This window comes from Colias eurytheme, chromosome 27 (genome assembly GCF_061535395.1).
Source record: "Colias eurytheme isolate Ceu_HAF_F1 chromosome 27, ilColEury1 Martin Lab GWU primary, whole genome shotgun sequence".
In the NCBI taxonomy this organism is placed as follows: domain Eukaryota; kingdom Metazoa; phylum Arthropoda; class Insecta; order Lepidoptera; family Pieridae; genus Colias; species Colias eurytheme.
Genome location: NC_143006.1, coordinates 2,126,847 through 2,146,646, shown reverse-complemented (window position 1 = coordinate 2,146,646; position 19,800 = coordinate 2,126,847). Strand labels below are relative to the sequence as shown.

The following is a 19,800-nucleotide window of genomic DNA, read 5'->3' as shown; positions in this document are numbered from 1 at the left end:
AGCGCGGCGCCACGCGCGCGCAGCACGCCGTGTGCACGGCCACGCCGCAGCGCTCGCACACCACGCACTACTGGTACCTTGACGTAGCCCTCGTAGGCGGTGCCCTGGCCGCGCGCCGGGTCGATGCCGAGCGGGCGGCGGCAGCGCTCGGCGGGCAGCGGGCAGCGCGGCGCCACGCGCGCGCAGCACGCCGTGTGCACGGCCACGCCGCAGCGCTCGCACACCACGCCCTGACGCGTCACGCCGATCTGACGCACACCGAAACACACGTACATTATAGTTATTACGAGTTCAAAGATATCACGCCGATCTGACGCACACCGGTTTACACGTCAATTATAGTTATTGACATAAAAGTTAAAACCATAAAGTACGAGTTCAAAGATAAGATATCACGCCGATCTGACGCACACCGATTTTGTCATGTTACAAATCGTAAATAAAGCGTGAGCGACCCGAACACAAATGTCAGAAGTGGAAAATCTTTAAAAAGAATTAAAGATACCAAAATCGTCGCCTCACTACATGATGTGACGGTATTGCCGTTTCCAAAGAAATTTCACTTCAATTTGTTGACTTAAAAATGCAGTTACGTAATATAGTATAATAGGTTTTTGGACATTGTATGATATAGTTTCACTGTAACCTGTCGGATTGTATGATATTGTTTCACTTTAACCTGTCGGAATGTATAATATAGTTTCCCTTTAACCTGTCTGATTATATGATATTGTTTAACTTTAACGTGTCTAATTATACACAACTAGTTTTTAATCAGTACAAAAACTTTAAGGACATATTAGCGAATACATTATTATCATATGTATGATGTAAGAATTACATAATATCGATAAATAGCAAAGATATAACCATTTGTTTATTTAAGAAAGTCTCACTAAAATCATAGACACATTGCATTGCAGTTCATTGACTTATTCGTTGATAGTATTACCTAACCTTGGACAATAAAATGAAACAAGACATGTAGGTAGTTACTAACTTTATTTAGTTTAATTCCTAAATTCAAATCTCCCCTTCATAGGTACTTCATCCAGGCTTAGGACCGGCATAATTACTTTTTACAATAAATTAAATAGGTACGTAGGTATGTAATTACAAAACAAACAATATCAAAATAAAATAAGCTATTCTGTATTGAAAGAAAAAACGATTTTGGCGTATTTAAGAAGTTAGAATCAGCTCTATTTACAATACCTAATCTGTATTGAAAGAAAAAACGATTTTGGCGTATTTAAGAAGTTAGAATCAGCTGTTTTTACAATACCTAATCTGTAATGAAAGAAAAAACGATTTTGGCGTATTTAAGAAGTTAGAATCAGCTGGTATTTACAATAATCTTAACTAACCTTACAAGTATTTCAATTGTCCTTCAAAATGTCCACCACCATTGTCAATACACAGACGTGAACGTTTTATTAAATTGTTTTTTAACGAGAGAAGTACCTACGTTTTTTTGTCTTTTCACTTCATCCAATATGCGCTGTTTTAATTGTTCGACACTAACCGGCTCACTTTTGTTCACTTAATTTCACTCCACAAAAAGAGGTCCAAGGGTGTGAGATCAGGTGAGCGAGGAGCCCAAGCTGCAGGCCCGCCTCGACCGATCCACTGACTTCCAAACTCCGCTGTGAGAAATTCATGAACCGCAGCGTTATTCGACATTCGTACTACGTCGAGGATCCTCTTCAAAATACGCTAGTACATTACACGAAAACATTTTGTGACAACGCCTGCTGGTAAGCATTTACCACGGTTCGTACATTTGGCGATCGAGCGGGAACTCGGGTACTTCTTATCTGTACATACGTACTGCTGCACTCGCATTTTCTTCACTCAAAAAGAACGCACGAAGCATAAGTACATAATCCCGTGATGTGAATTGATATGACATCGTACCGGGAAGAACGTAAACAAACGCGACGAAAAAAAACAAGTTTTCACTTCCGCTAACAATTTGGCACTGTTTGTCGCGTCGGGGCGGGGGGCCGTTGGGGTGCGACGCGGGCGCAGGCCGCAGAGGGAAAGGGGGTGGCGGGGTGAGGAATGGGCGAATGGCGAGCTTGGACGCGAGTTTGCCGGAATTTATCAATGGATCTGTGCGGCGGACCTACTCGAAATCGTACGCTAGAAAATTACAACACAATACTTAGTGTGGGTCATTGATTAAATTTAGGTTTAACAATTTTTACATATTTATGTGGACAATTTTGGGACATTTCTGTTTGTTAGTGTTTTTAATTATTTCTTACACAAGTATGATTGGTTAAAGATACTTAACACCCTGTAAAATTTTTTGTACTGATTAAAAACTAGTGGTGTATATTTGATATTGTTTCACTTTAACGTGTCTGATTGTATGATAGTTTCACTTTAACATGACTGATTATATGATATAACTTCACTTTAACATATCTAATTGTATGATATAGTTTATCTTACATTAATTACGTTGATATAAAGATCTACTATCTAAGCGAAATTTAGTATGTAGACATATTATATTATTTATACCTTTACTAATCTATACTTATAATAAATCTGTAGAGAGGCCAATTCTGTACATGAAATATATTTAAAAAAAAACTATGAAGGGGTGATAAGGGATCGCTACTGATGCCAAAAATGCAATCAGTAAAATTTTTGTCTGTCTGTCTGTCTGTCTGTCTGTCTGTCTGTATATTCGTTATAGAAACAAAAACTACACGACGGATTTTAACCAAATTTGGCACAATTATTCTTCATACTCCTGGGCAGGTTATAGTAAAAGAATCATGTAAATCGGTGTAGAAACACCAAAGTTATACATGAAATACGCTATAAGTCATCGCGCGTGAATACAGAATCATGCAGCCATAAGGATTATTTTTGTGTATCAGTTGCCGCGTTCGACGCGCTTCGCGGCGGGAGCTATAAAAAGGCGGCGGGTCTGCACCCGTTTCGCGTTGTCATGGCATCACGTGTGAACGGCTGAACCGATTTCGATAATTCTTTTCTATTATATTCCTTGAAGTACGAGGATGGTTTATGTAGAGAAAACGTAAATATGTACCACGGGCGAAGCCGGGGCGGACCGCTAGTCTCTAATAAATTTAATATTTGAAACACTCACCATAAGAGAAGTGCAGTGGTTACACTTTGTTGGACTGCTGAATGTTCTGACTAAAAATTGGTGCAGCTTTTGCTTGCCCGCCACAGGCGGCGCGGTGGACGTGTCCTGTAGGGAATACTGCTAGAGGTTAGTGGCTATCTGATCGATATGGGTTTAGGATTTTAGAGGGTATATGAATAAGTTGTAATCTAAGCGATTTAGGTTTAGAAAACTGCTGGCGGTTAGTGGAAATCTTATCGATTCTGGAGATTATATTGTTGCGGTTGTTCGGAAAAATTTTCTGCTACGGTTTTTTTGGAAATCTGTTCATTTTTGGTAAAGGATTAAAGATATTAATGGATTCTTGAATGATAAAGAGAAGTTGTTTGAGACGAGCAAAATTTGTTTGTCATGCTAGCTATGCATGAAATGATTTTTAGTAAAGATTTTTTATATGTATAAACAATATAGTATTCTTTACACTGTCTACTTGAAATTATGTTGCAGACCTGTAATTTGTATGTTAAGATACTGTGCTTCGAATAGATCAAATTTTTCATAATTCCTTAAAAATGTGTCAATGTAAGCACAGTTGCAAAATAAGGATGTAATATGGCACATAACCTAAATATTACTGGTTAATTTAAATTAGGAATAAAATTATAGTTGAGCCAATTTATTAGGCAACATTTGACGTCTATCAATTTTATCTTCATAGGGTGGTAACCTGCTTAAAAACATCGATTAAAGCGAATTAATCGATACGGACTTCAAACATTTGTCAATCGAACTTGAAACACATGTCAATAATTAATGATGCTTTTTATTCCCAAGTAATCTATGCATTCGATTCTAGATGTCAGATTTCGATTTTTAGAGTAACGTCTCTGGTATTTAAAAAGAAAAAAGGTTTATTGACACAAAATTGTAGCGACGTCAGTTCTTTAAATAAGAAAATGTTTATTATGTTTAGAATGGTTTATCAGTAAAATCAAATCCTAAAATTAGTTGCATCGGTCATTATTATTATAAATATGTAATCGTAATTGAAAAAAGTTAAGCAAATGTGCAGTTACAACAAAACGAAATATCATGTTATTCTATGTCGTCGTTACTAGGTTACGTTGTTGAATTTTGTTGAACTGTCAAATGTTGCCTATTAAAATGGCTCTACTATAGGATAAGGCTACTTTTAATAACATATACATACATAAATATCAAATACACCAATAATACTTACAGTGGACATTTCGCTCGGTGAACTTTTGCACGAAATGGGCGATGCTGCGCGTTGTTCCATCTCATCTTGCGATTCGGCTGAACCGCTTAGCGCTGTTGATTGTTGCGAGCCGTACATTCTCTGTGTTGTGAATATTTTATCATTTAATTTTACTATTTTTTTAAGTGAAAACTTCTTTAGCCGCGTTGGGTATAAAATCTTAAACTCGCGTCAGGACACGTGGCCTGATCGAAAAAGCGTAAGACGGATTTTTTTTTAGCCCTTATATTCCATGCGTAAGACGGATACCATTCCAAAATATCAAACATGCTGAACGTTAATAATCAAGTTTTCACTTCTGCCGGCACTCCCAGAGTGCAACCCGTCTTTTTTTGTTTTTGTATAGTTAACTATTTTATATATATCAAATAAGGGATCGATTGATTTTGGTCGAGCATAGTTAATGTATAATGTCTCAATTTTGACAGTTTAGTTTAATGATATACATAATATTAAATTTTTGTATAGAGAATATTTGTTAGCTCATGAAATTTGGTATGATATCTGAAATAAACGTTAACATAATTCAAATTTGGTCGTTCTAGAATTCAAAAAATCCTAGTGAAAATGTAAAAATGGAGAAGACAAAGCACGCTTCACATTTTTCATGTTCATTGATACACACACATCTTCAAAATTTCACAAGTTGTTAATTTTTCATTATCTTAGTTTAAACGGTCACATTTTTTATTTTAACCACGATCAAAATCTAAAATCAGTAATATAACAACAAAAAATAGGATGAACATTAGTACTGATTAGACAATACTTATGAAAACTTTTAATGGATTGAAAATAAACATTACTTCTAACTCTTTAGAGTCGAATTTAGTTTGACCATGAACATAGCACAAAAATACATGTTATTCACTATTTAAAAAGCGCAGAAACATGCAATTAAACATAAAATATAAATAAATAAAAAACAAACAAACCTTCGAGTTACAACAATGCTGCACATTTCTATAACGATACTGCGGCGACATCTGTGCGTAAAAGCGGTAAAACAAAATTATAGCAAAATAATAAGCGGTTAATTTAATAAAATTACTTATTAGTCACAAAAGTATGTGTGTCGAGCACACGTGTCAGAAGTGAAATTTCTTTGGCAAGATTCAAACATACCAAAATCGTCGCCTTACTCCATGACGAGACCTTAAAATTTAACTCACAACGCGCCTTAAGAAGTTTCACTTCGATAACATGATTATGAGCACAATTAATATGTGATTTAGTTTATTATAGCCTGAACCTTAAGTGATGGTGGACAATTGATTAATATTAATGAATATAAAAAGTATAGGTTCCGACTTTCTTGACTTTTCTATACGGGCTTGATTCATATTAGTCAATATGAAAAATGTACTGGTTCCAATGCTCGTCATTTCTGTATGGACTTCATTATTAAAATAAAAAAAAATGCTTAACACATAAGTATCTGTGTTAACTAGTGTTATATTTTTTATTCACTTTTTTAACACGCTATCATTAGCTTCACCTGTATGTTTGTGTGTAACCAACTCCTTAAGACTCGGTTTTGACTCACTAAAATCATTATAAAACATCAGGTCACAAAAATTCGTAATTTATCTCAGAACATCTTCACTTCTATTCTTAATTCTATACTTCTAATAAAACAAAAAAAATCTATATGTGAGTTCACTACTCTAAAACTACCAAACTTATATACACGTTCTAATATATTTAAATATATACGTAATGACAAACAAACATACCTTCTGCTCGCTGTTAATCGTACTGACATTATCGTAATGCCTCTCAGCCGGCGCGTCTTTCAGAAACTGTTCTAAGTAGCTCATTTGTGACGGTGGTCGGTCCAAAACTGAAACACATAATATGAACTTATAACATTACATTGCTAAGCAAAAATGAACTTTATAAGTATAAACATTAAGGGTGAAAACACATAAACCAATCCCAACCGGTAACCATATTTAAAAACTATACTAATTGATTGTGTACAGTCGAGTGCTAAAGTGTTTTACTACAAATAATATATACATATTTACTACTATATACTGTGCGATAAAGCCCTAACATACACAAAAAATAGTCCATTAATTAATAGGATATTATATTATGTGTTAAAAATATTTTTAGGAGAAACACACTTAAGTACCCGACTATACATGACATGTTTTAGTGAACAATTTGGGGCATGACATGCAAGTTGGACGATTACAATAGACGCTGTACAAACTACTATCCCTTGTATACGAATCAATATTTACATACAATACCTTTCGAGTTAAATTTTGAAAAAACAAGCAGTTCTAGAAATTTCTACAAATGTGTTTGTGGAAGTTTCTAGACGTTTATATTGTTATTAACATATCAAATACTACATAGTATGAATAAACAGTGTATAAAAAATATTTGTTACTTAAATCCAATCCACCCAATATAGATATATTTTTACAAATCAAAATATAATTTAGTAATATTAAATAATGACTCGCATCCCAGGAATGTTTACAAAAAGAACGAGGGTAGTTTACAATAAAACAGATTAGTCAATACCTATGTGCGTATACAAACAAGTGTTAAAGAAAATAAAACCATGTCGCTTAATGCGTTATGTGGTGTTATGAATGGACAACTTTATATTTGTAATCTGTGGTGTAATTCCGTTATTTGTGGTACGGATATAGTCTGTGGTCTGTCACATCCATGCCACCGCAGGAAGCTCAAGCAAAAGCGAAGCATTTCATGTTTGGGGGTATATAATCGTTTCCACTATACAATTTAAAATGGCCGAAAAGTTAGGTGTCATTGTTTTGGAGTCAATTTTACGTTGAATCTTTTACGTATAATTTTTGTTAAATCCAATGCAGATTTTCAATTTATTACATTATACCTATACATAGCTATTTAGATGATGAATTAATCTTCTTATATTAAAATATTAACTAGTTCATTTATTATTTTCCTTTAAATCTTTAACACTCACTATACTCAGTAGTGACTCTCTATATACTAGAATTACTAACAATCCTCAAAAAATGAAAGTATACGGACACCACACAAAAATCCCATCCCAAAACGGACCTCCAAAACAATGACGACACATACAAACATAATTTTATTCTTTACACTTGCTCGTACTTACAATGGAACGATAGGAAATATGACAACTATGTTATTATCTAAGAACGCAGCACAAAGACATGAATCCATTAAATAAAAAACCTTTTAAATACGAACAATATCTGTTGTGAAACATACAAAAAATATAATCTTATATAGGATACCTTAAGTACACTTTTTACTATGTTATTTAGTACTCAATAAGATAGAATATTTTTTTATCTAATTACTTAATAATAATATTAAAATAACCAACAGATATTGTACAGAGGACAAAACAAAATAAACAATCACAATTTCTAATCTAAAGGACATTATAAGTTATTTAGCCAAAAGCACGAACCATTCTCTTCTTTGCCGCTCCAATATGTCGATTTCGTTGATCCCTGCCTGGCTGCTTGCGAAATTACAACTTTATTTTAAAGGCAATAAAGTTCAAATTTCAATATCGTATCCATTTATAGTAAAGTCAACCAAAACTAACTTTAATATCAAGGGAATAAAGTCGACATTCCCATGTCAGTTACTTGATAGAACTTTAGGGTAAACTTAATAAAAAACAAAATAACAGGACAGTACAACAGGTTTAATATCATATAGGTTATGTACATATTGCACATTTGTACACCTTGTTTATACAAAATCGCCAACGTCACACATATGACGGTACCAAAGCTTACGAGTAATAACAAAAAAAAAATTAAATGCGTAAATAATGCTCTTAAAATAACAGACTAACCAAAGATTAGAGACGTTAACAGTCGACTTACTGAAGCTGGCAATTATTTGCATGTACAACGATTATTTAGAAATATAAACTTTATGCATATATAATTTAAGTACAAAATTCCTTGAATTCGAACTTAAAAGACGTTCATATAATATGTTTAGGCACCAGTTTCTCCGTAGATTATGATAACCGAGCAATTGCCAACTTTAGTATCCGACTTATATCGTAAAATAAAGTATTAAATAATAAAAAAATGCCTTTAAACAGTAACAGCACAAGTTAGTGTCATCTTAGTAATAATTAGTTTAAAATTATTAATTTAATTGTTAAAATGCTATAAAATTTATGCACTGGTAAATAAAAAAGATGACACCAACTAAAGAAATAAATAATATACAAGAACTGAGATTCTAAAATTGATCTAAAAAAGTATCTAAACTATGGCAATTCTGCACTGTGTTGTCATGTTGCATAAAATAAAGTTCTTGTTTTAAACACAACCTTAAAATCTATACAGTAGGGTCTATTTTTATTTAATAATTAATGAAATGGATGAATAAAAACAGATTTATTTTCGGTGGGTGGATTTCAAAATTCGTAAATCGTGGAAAAACTACACTAAAATACTGGCAACCTTTATAAAAACCTACGCACGTGTTGTGTTTAAATTAAGAACATTTAAAAATAATTGACACGAATAAATAAATAGTAAAATAAACAAAAAAATGACTAGTTCGAGTGGTAAAGGTTATTTAAATAAGATCTTTGGTAATAGCGTTCTTTGGGACTAGATTAAAATATGAAGACTAGATATTGAGTCGTGTTTTTGTGAAAACGGCCATTTCTTACGAAATAAAATAATTTTATTCAGCCGTATGTTAATCATTTGAGCATAATACAATTTGATTCAAAATAAAACATCAATATGATTAAAATATAAATATCAGTGATTGCTAAAATTCGAACTTTAAAATCATGGACGTATAAAAAAAGACGGACGCCGTATTACGAACAAACAACGTGAAGCCACCATAGTAAGCTAGCGATCGTGTAAAGACAATAAACACGCACACACTCTCACCATAGTAAGCTAGTCGGCCGCCATTACGTCGTGAACTACCGACTGATTAACTGCGTCACTGTTTCACAAAAAATATTTAAAATGCCGTCTTGCGTGGTTAAATGGTGTCGCAACAATACAATTTTAAATAACAAAACACAAGGGATTACATTCCACAGGGAAGCAAGTTATTTCTTTTATGTTTTAATGACAAAATTATTACGGCAAAATTTATAGAAAAAAATACAGCCGCCATTGTCATCAGGACAGCTGTTGCCATGGCAACATGGCATACACACATGGATCTTTCGCCGCCATTACTAGGCTTCACTCAATGTTTAGGCGATATACCGTCCGTCTTTTTTTATACGTCCATGTTTAAAATATACACCGATTCGAATTGCACACTTCATGTATTAGCCGTAAATCTGATGATAGACTAAAATAGCAACACCCCATATACAAGACGTCACGCCAAAAAACAAGTACGGTAGAGGTATGTTCGATCTGTACCACGCGCGAACTGTCATCACGAACAACACAATGCAGATAAAAAAAAACACAATTAAATAGCACGGGTTGAAAACAAAAAAAGTAAAATACAAGAATTAAAATTAAGAAAAAACCACGCGTCCAACGCGTTAAATGCAATACAAAATGCGTTTTGGCCCCAATAACAATTTGAATTTTTTAAATCACAAACGACGTTCGTATTTCGAAAATCACAGTTCCAATTTGGAATTCACAGACAACGCGTCGCATGTACCATAGAGTCCATAAAGGCAGAGACAAGTTTATTTTCGTTTTTTTCGTCGCGGACGACGTTTGACTTTGTGGATCCCAACATTCCATTTTGACATTAGGTGGGATGGTTTCCCGGTTAGTTTCACGTTTCGTGTGTGTATTGGGTGAGATTGTGCGGTAACATGTAACGAGAACAAAAAGAAAAGGTGCACTAAATAAACGTCTTATCTATACACACTGTGCTGTAAAATAAATACTTATAATAATAGAACACATAAAACTAAAAAATATACCCATTACAATATACCAAAAATAGACAAAAAAATTGTGCATTGTATAGCTAGGCATAATAATCAAATAGGACAGAAATAAAATAAAATTGTTTCTTAAATACGTTTATTAATCGAAGCTTCATTTGAAATTAACTGATTTTCAACTCTAACTACTATGCAATAAGGAGCATTTCAAAATATGTTATTTAAAAACTATAGAATCATAAAATTAAAAATAAAATTAATTCAAATGTCTATTTCTATATCGAGATCTCTTAATACGTAATTTATCCGGTAGTGATATAGGAAAACATGTCGGTGTCCCACCTGAAAGTAACTCTATTAAAAAACCCATTCTACCCCAAGAAATAAAAAAGCTACTTATAAAATAAAGACCAACTAAGCTAGTACTAAAAAATACCTAGAAAAAATGTGAAAAATATACTAGAACCAAAAATATAAAGCAAGTAGGAGTCTAAAACTAGACACCTAGAGTAAACTGTCTGTATGTGAATTATGTTTTTTTTGAGAAGAATGTTCTGAAGTATATGAAGTATATTATGTAGCATGTATGAAGTATACGTACTTCATAATAGGTACTTTTTTATATTATATGTATTGTGTGTACCTAGCATTAAGATCGTAATGTAATGTTCGTAGCACTGCAGTCACGAATACAAGCTATAATCAAACGGTTGTGTTTCATTTAACTACAAGCATCTACCGTTCAGTTTAAAAAGTAAACTAATCAAAATTCTTATAGCAAGAATGAATCCGTGTATTTGAGCTTCGAGCACTGTCATAATGTGTTTTCTGTTACGCATTTGTTGGTTAAAATCGAACCTTTAAAAAATAGTTCATAGACATAGCATATGATTAGGATTGGACCTAAGACCCTACCTTGAAGTACCCCATACTAATAATGAGTTTTATATCTATAAATGTCACTATTTCAGTATGCGTATTAGTTCCCTGTGAGAAAATACTAATTTATAAAATTCACTCGAGATAATTTTAGACCAATTGATAATATTTTTTTAACTAATTAAAATTTACACTCGATGAAAAGCTTATAACAAATCACTTATTATGCTTTCAATGCAAAGCTAATAACTAAAGCAATTTTGATGAAATTTGGAAAAGAGTTCGAGAAGACAAAAATGTATTTTTGTCACATAAAATAAATTTCACACTGTTGTACAGTGTTTATTTAATGTTTCATACTTGTTTACAACATGTTAATATACATTTTATCCTTCAGTAGGTCTCATTGTTATTAATAATATGTAAAAAAAAAACTTTTCTGAGAACAAAGAAGAAAGAAGGCTACTCTAACAAAAATTCGCACGAAATAAAAATGTCTATCCGCGTACGTGTATACGTTTGTGTGCTATATTTTCAATGTGTAGATGTAGATATGACTTTCTACGCGATTGTGCGTATATGTTGGTATGAAATTTCGTGTTTTTTCTGTGTGTATGTCTGTGTGTCCGCGTATATATACTCACAGGAGTTGTGGCCGTGCTGCGGCTGGTCGAGCTTGGCCTGCATGTCGCGGATGTGCTGCTCTTTGCGTTTCATGTCGTGCGCTAACGTGTCTAGGCGTTGTCGAGTTTCTAGTAGCTCCCTGAAAAATAAATAAAAATGTGTAATTTTTGTTAGGAATTGTGGAAAAATACATTTAATAGTAACTCCCTGGAAATTTAGATGCTTTTGGTTAGGAAAAGTGCAGAAATAGATATTATTATACATGTTTGCTTTTGCTATGTTCGAAGGAGAAGACATTTCATTACTACTTTTTTTTATCTCATCGTAGCTATATATTTGGATGTATATTATACGTATTTAACACAAGCATACGTTTACACACGTATGAGAACACGTGCAAGTACGTAAACATGTGCGTGCACGTAACAAACTCATGTGTGTTTGTATATATATATATATATGTATGAGTATGTGTGTGCATGCATTTATGTCTGAACATGCTTAGCTGTCGAATACTATAAAAAGCCACTTTCCTTTGACTCGTGGTGCATTCGTACGAATCGTGCCTAGGGGCTCAGACGTTGTTTATACGACGTTTGACCCAACTACCCTCACTTTATTACTAGTCGTTGACTTGCTGCATTTTGTTATCAACTACCTACATCAATTAGGTAGCTGTGTAGAATCACAGTACATTCTTATTACATTCAAACTAATATTTAACTCGGTCTCGCGTGTAATTTCTTATAATATCAATATTTAATAACTCTAACATGTATATATGTACACGCTCACCTCTGACTGGCCAACAGTTCCGCCCGAGTACGACTCAACTCTTCGCCGACCGCCTGTTTCGCCTGTATCTCCGAGTGCAGCGACGACTGCAGCGTCAGTATCTCCATCTTGTCGACCTTCTGCGAGCGGCGGTTGCGCCAGCCGCCGGGCCCCGGGGGGCCTTGGCCGGGCCCCAGGGGCCCTCCACCGGGCCCTAGGGCCGGGGGCCCCACGCCGGGCCCTGCGCCTGGTGATGCCGGCGCGGAAGTACGGGACGCGGTTGCTATGACAACGAATAATAACCATAACAATACAAACACTTTTTCGCAGACACAAATGTAATACATATGTATAAGTTTTTAAAGAAATCACTACATAGTATAAAACAAAGTCGCTTTCTCTGTCCCTATGTCCCTTTGTATGCTTAAATCTTTAAAACTACGCAACGGATTTTGATGCGGTTTTTTTTAATAGATAACGTGATTCAAGAGGAAGATTTTAGTATATAATTTATTAGGTTTTAGACAAAGCGGGCGAAGCCGCGGGCGGAAAGCTTGTTATATTTATAAAAAGCATTTAAATGGGATAAAACTAAAATATCAATATCAATGTAGTACATTTTCACAGACTACACCAAAACCATGTCAAGTTTATATGTGGCAGCAAACTACAGTAATATAACAAACGTGACAGTTCATAAAGTGAATGATGTGTCCGTCAAATGTGCACATTGTTAGATCATACAAAATTTTCTTCGGCAAAATATAGAAACACAAAAGGTTAGAATAACCTAGATATTAAAACAAATGGACATGAATATAATAATAAAAGATATTGTAAAGTATCATACAGAAATAATTGATACGTATACAACTTGCATAGAACACCATTTAACAAATTGTTTAACAGTTGCTATCTTAAATTAAACCTTGTTTCATTGACATAAGGTTTATAATCGTTTGAAAATGAATCGTGTCTTTACGCAGTAAATGATTTAGATGCTGTAAAAATAAAATTATTACAAAATCTCACCGTGTTTCAAATAATCCAATTCCTCTGTCATCTTAGTGGCCAACGCTTGCAAGTATCCCCGAGCCTCTTTCTCGTCCGCCACCCATCTTATTATGTCTGCGATCTGTTACAAATATAAATACTTTAACCGACTGCACAAAAAAGAGAATATTTTTTTCTGTATAATATAATATTATTAGAAACAAATCCCCAACTGGCAACCCGAACCGAGGGGGTGGTTATAAAAATGAGTTGAACAGCGGATTTGACACTTTGCATTTGGCTCGGACGTAACGGTCGTTTTGGTTGTGTTTAGTCGTGTTAATTATTTTTTTTTAGTCAATAATATTTTATTGTTGAAGGTAGACATATAAAATCATTTTGTAAGGAATAAAACCTTTCTAGGTTGAATTTAAAATCCCTAAGAATATATATTTTTGTACACTTCGAAGTGTATGTTTTTTTTTTATTGACGATGTATTAATAAACTTATATATATGTATGTGATGTAATATAAACTTTCAAGTAGTTAAAATTGTAAGAAAATTTTAAAATTTGATTTGGCTAATTCAAAATTTTACATTTCATATTTTGAAGTAAAACTTCTTTAGCGGCGTTGGGTATAAAATCTTACCCCTCGTTTTCACCAAAGTATAATACATGTATTTTACAAATTTGATGCAATATTTTCGTTTCTCATAGACATGTGTAAAACATGTTGTATACAAAATTTGATGCATGTAGGATAACTTATATGAAACTTGTTGGTTGAAAACTTCTAGTTGCCTACATGTTTATGATCTCTTGTTTTTGTTGTAGCAATACTTGTAGAATTTGAGACAAATTCAGTCGTACCTACTTTTATAATTTCTATTAATAAAAAAAAACTTTGTAAGATGTATGTATGTTGAAAACTTTATCCAACAAACATGGATAAAGTTTAAAACTTGTTTGTTACTAGTATTATACAGAAATTGCAATAAAATAAACAATACTTATCTAAACCACGACTGTATTTTGTAGGTGAGAACGCTATCAATGGATCAGACAAGTTCCACACATGTCACCACGGACATGTATCAAGATAGACTAAGCGAGTGTATGTACTTCCCGTGTCCAAACTACGTTATTGAAACTTACTTGACGCTGGCCTACACTCAGTCCGCGCTTGCAGTTCGCCAAGGAAAGACGTGAAGCTGAATAAAGTAAAATGCCGAATTGCGCCGTTATAAACTGTAGAAACTCCACAGCTGTGAGTGGCCAAGTTAGCAGAGATGTTTCCTTCCACCGGTAAGTAATTTTCTAATCAGAATATGCACTATTTATTTTAAAATCAAATAAAGAATATTTGTGGAAAACGATCGTGACAAACACGGATACCAAATCATACGAAATGATTCGGAATACATTGCGGCTTTTACTTGGCACGGTAAAGATCGCGTCGTATGATAACAAGCAATGAATAGCGTCTTCTCATTTTTCTGTTCTCATTTTTCTGTCCAATTTTGTGGTTAGTGATGTTCATTTGATGCAACAGTTCTCGATTCTAATCGATTTTATAATCGAACAGAAAAATGATAATTTGTAGGAGCAATTTTTCAGAAAAAAAGGCATAGATTTTTTTTGTCATTTAATACGACTTGACCTAGAACTTTTAAGTATTTTAATACAAAGGTACTAAAAATAAATATTACGACATGGACGCCATTAGTTAAAGTGTCATCTTGGGAGTTTTTTAAGAAAACTCCTTATTGCTTAGACTATGTTTGTTTTTTCAGTTTTCCAAGTAACCCGAACATAAAAGGAAAATGGATCGATGCAACGGGACATAAAGATTGATTGATTGACAGTTTCATTACTTTCTTTCGATGGCCTCTCTAGTACGTAGTACATGGTAACTCAATGGGCATATGTAAGAAAAAGCTAAAACACATTAGTTTACTTGTTAGAATATTAAAAGGTTTATAACTTTATTTTATCATCCCTCTGTCTATGGTAATTATCATTTTTCTGTCTTGAATCGATTTAGTAATCGATTACGATTCATTTATTTGACTACCTCTTAGACATAGATCTAGTTTGATCTGATTTCTTTCGATTTACTTCGATGGGATAGGACGATACTAGAATCGCCGCGCGAGTGGCGGCCTAATCGATTTAGCGTAAAATGAAATTAACATCACTAAAAAGCGCTCGTGACGTCATAACGCGTCAAGGTCAGTACAAAAAATATGACACGCTTGGTTTTCATACAGATCGCGGTACTTGCGTTGTCTACTTAAATATACATGTCTGTGCATGTCACAGACTTCAAATGTGTTTTATACTTGTAAACGCAAATGTGTTTTATACTTGTATAAATACTTGTTGGCTACAAAGTGTGAACGAAAGAATGTTGAGACAGTCTCAATACATGTATAAAACAAATAATTATGTTTTGAAAAGTATTCTACAAGTTATGTATCAAACTAGTATTTAACTTGTTTCTTGGTGAAAACGGGGGGTTAAACTCGCGTCAGGACACGTGACCTGATCGAAAAAGCGTAAGACGGATACCATTCCAAAATATCAAACATGCTCAACGTTAATAATCTAGTTTTCACTTCTGCCGGCACTCCCCCAGTGCAACCCGTCTTTTTGCACGCCTCATAAGCGAAGCGTTGAGGTGGGTACTACTGTCACTTCGCGCAAAACATCTGATTTTTCCAACTTAAAATGTCTTTATGTATCATAGATTGCACTTGTAAGATAATACATACACACACATATTAAGAAAAAACACTATTTTTAACATTCATGATATTTTTGATGTCATTTTTGTTATTTAAACTAGTTAAAAAACAGTTTAAAAAAGTTCTGTCTTGGACGTCCGTGTGTCTGTATGTGCGGAGGATTTTCTTGTTAACACGATAGCGACCGAAATACTTTACTAATCGAGTCTTTTTTTTTTCTCTTACGCTTGAGTATGCTCAGGAATTCATTTTTCAGGGTCTGATTCGATGTGGTTTAATTGTTATTAAATAAACAAAAAAAATAATAATTAATAAATAATTATTAAAAAAAAATTATGAGGCGTGCACTTTTGGATTTTCCAAATTATTTTAATCTATTTCCTATTGCTAACAAGAGAAAGAGTAGATAAGAGAACTCACCTGCGTCTCCCAGTGCTGCATCGTGTCTCTCTTCGCGCGCAACTCTTCTAACTCCATCTCTAGCTGTCTCCTCTCGGCTTGCCAACGGCGGCCATTTTCCGCCATCTTTGTATAGAAAATCATAATTAATTTGATTTTGTAGTTTAAAAATTTTCTTATAATTTATGACTGAATCTCTCATGAATTTTTTTAACATACAAAACTACGATTTTTTAGCTACCTATTTAGCCTAAGCTCTGAATGTAATTATTATTTAATTTTCTGACTTATAGTTTCGTTTTAAAAGACAAAAATAACCATTGAAATTATCAAAAACATTCTGATATAACTTTAAAGTTGAAATATTACAAAAATAAAAATTGACTTAAAATAATAAAAAACTCACAGCATCCAAATCCTTAGCGAGCTTTCTATTTTCATTGATGAGCATTTGTTTATCTTCGCTATCTGTAAGCTGTTCTAACCGTCGATTCTCCAATTTTTCCTTTGACGTTTGTAACTGTGAAGTAATTTATTTTGGTGTTAGGAATATACATTAAAATATAGAAAACCATTTTGTTTAAAACAGTTAATAACTGAAATCGGAAACCTCATTTTTTTCTCTATCTGCTTCGTGTGAAATATCCCAAAAACATACTATGTTGAAACGTTAAAATTTGCATGTGAATATTTTGAAACAATCTACAATTTCGATAGACAGCTAAAAATAATAAGATTTATTTAAAGAATATTTTTATTTCAACGATCGATTCTTTAAAAATGATATTTAAAAAATGTTATAAAACTAAAATACTTCTTCTTCATTAAAATTTGCACGTTCAATAATCTAAAATATAATTTCCAACAAAATGCGGGTAGTCACACATTACCTCTCTATTGAGCATGGACCGCAGAGCGTCAGTCTCGTGCAGTTGCTCGCGCAGAGCGGACACCTCGCTCGAATAACGCGCTTGTTGTTGAGCTAACGATTCCGCGTATTGAGCCTAAATGAATAAAATGGACGTTTAATTTTAAAAAATCACTAAATTTTCACCCGACTGACGTAATCCTGTCTTCGCGCAAACTGTTAAACGTGAGGTTTAATGGTCGTTAAGATTTTTTAATTTAACTAATTTTATATGGCGCAAATTACTTAACTTTCTCTTGACAAAAATGATAACAATAAAAGAGTTGTTGAAATCGGTCCAGCCGCTCACTTGATGCCGTGCCCAAGAGAAATAGGGATTCATTTTTATATTATTTGAAAATAGGTATTTTGTAACAAAAAAAATGTGTGCGTGTACTAGTGTAGGTACACACGTAAGAAGTGAAACTTCTTTATGACCTTATTTTTCAAAAAATAATTTACTATATGCAACTTTACAGAAATACGTCGAATCACGCGTGGTAGGGATAAGAAAAAGATGGCGCGTAACGGAAAAATGTCACGCGTAACGAAAAAATGTTACACTAAATTTTTCTCCAACTCCGATAAAGAAGTTTCTAAAAATCTAAGCCACATTCAAATGATCAGTAGTGAAAATCGGTTCAAATTGATAACATTTCCTGCACCTTACCATAACATAATTAACTATACACATAATATCACACGGGTTTACCTCAAGCGCTTCGATATCAGCTTGCAATTTGGCCACATCTGCTACAGCGCTGGGCGGTTCGACGCGTTGTAAACGGAGCGATTCTTCGCGTAACTTTCTTTCCTGTAAATAATTATATTTTTATGTTTATTTTATTATGTTAGGAGTTTTTTGTTTAATTGTGTAAAAAGTGACATTTAGTGGGCATGCATTTTTTAAGATATGGACAAAATTATGTATGTACTAAGATATAGTCCATAAAACTATTTTATCATACAAGTTTGTAGGTAAATAATTGGAAAATCTCTGAGCTATTTTTAATAATCAGGTAACATTTTTTTCTCTCAAAACAAGTTGTATCGTACTTTAGAAAACCCACGGTACAAAAAATATAATAAAAACATCCCTACTATAAATTCCCCTCATATTATAAATTCGATAGTAACTTTAACTGTCTCTTTTTCTGCCTTAACTACTGAACCGAAATGAAATTTGGTACAAAGATAGTTTGAGACATGAAAAAGAAAATAAACTTACCTTAGTAGCCTCCGCGACAGCAGTTTCAAGTCTCGCCTCCATCTCCCTCCGTCCCTTATCGGCTCTCCTTATGTCTTGTCGTAACGCGTCTATCTTTTGCATTGCCACTTCTAACTCTTCCTCTTTGTCACGAACCTGTTTAAAATAAATACATGTGTAAAATTCTGTCGAAATGTATGAATAGACAAAATTTTAATATTTATATATTGCATAAAATCCAAAAATAAATACTGATAATAGTAATAATTAGTCTGAATTTTATTCGATTTGTATATCATATACGTAAATACGCAGTCTCTTTACAAATCATAACAACATAGTTGTATGCAGTTAATGTGTGTTTGTTTGTTTGTCTCGCGTTCTCATCGCAACGAAACAATTTTATGGTAAGACTTTTATATTTGGAAATAGTCATTTTTTTCGCAGTGAAATATCGATTTTGCAATATTAAATATTTGATCAATTTCCTTACATATCTATTTTGTTAATTTTCTTTGACCACACGAGCAAAGCCACGGGAAACAGATAGTTTAATATAAATTTAAAACCCCCATTTGTTAACCACACGCACCTGTCGGCTAAGCTTGTGTTTCTGCTGTCGCAATTCGGCCAATTTGTCGGCAACTTCACTGTATTCGGTCATAGCTAGCTTGCGTTGTGTGACCGCGTCCGCTAGTTCCTTATCCTAAAAAAATACAAAAAAAAACATTATTTACATATCTTAATATATATATATATAAATCTCGTGTCACAATGTTTGTCCTCAATGGACTCCTAAACCACTTAACCGATTATAATAAAATTCGCACACGATGTGCAGTTCGATCCAACTTGTGAGATAGGATAGTTTAAACATGTAGGTACCACGGGCGAAGCCGGGGCGGACCGCTAGTATTTTATAAGTATTTAACCATGATAATATAAGGAACACAAAATGAATTAACATTTATTTCAAGATA

The 19,800-nt window shown here is 33.6% G+C and overlaps 1 protein-coding gene across 1 annotated transcript in view; it reads right to left on the bottom strand.

Moving 5' to 3' along the window:
* gek (serine/threonine-protein kinase gek) overlaps positions 1–19,800 on the bottom strand; it is an 85,879-nt gene that overhangs the window by 34,247 nt on the left and 31,832 nt on the right. The window contains exons 18-31 of the mRNA XM_090117224.1: positions 19,413–19,526; positions 18,842–18,976; positions 18,326–18,427; positions 17,597–17,710; positions 17,113–17,226; positions 16,728–16,832; positions 13,597–13,699; positions 12,586–12,847; positions 11,811–11,929; positions 6,125–6,231; positions 5,324–5,374; positions 4,350–4,469; positions 3,131–3,247; positions 78–248 (exon numbers count right to left, since the gene is read on the bottom strand). Of these exons, the coding sequence (XP_089973350.1) occupies positions 78–248; positions 3,131–3,247; positions 4,350–4,469; positions 5,324–5,374; positions 6,125–6,231; positions 11,811–11,929; positions 12,586–12,847; positions 13,597–13,699; positions 16,728–16,832; positions 17,113–17,226; positions 17,597–17,710; positions 18,326–18,427; positions 18,842–18,976; positions 19,413–19,526 (1,734 nt within the window). The remainder of the gene's footprint in view (positions 1–77; positions 249–3,130; positions 3,248–4,349; positions 4,470–5,323; positions 5,375–6,124; positions 6,232–11,810; positions 11,930–12,585; positions 12,848–13,596; positions 13,700–16,727; positions 16,833–17,112; positions 17,227–17,596; positions 17,711–18,325; positions 18,428–18,841; positions 18,977–19,412; positions 19,527–19,800) is intronic.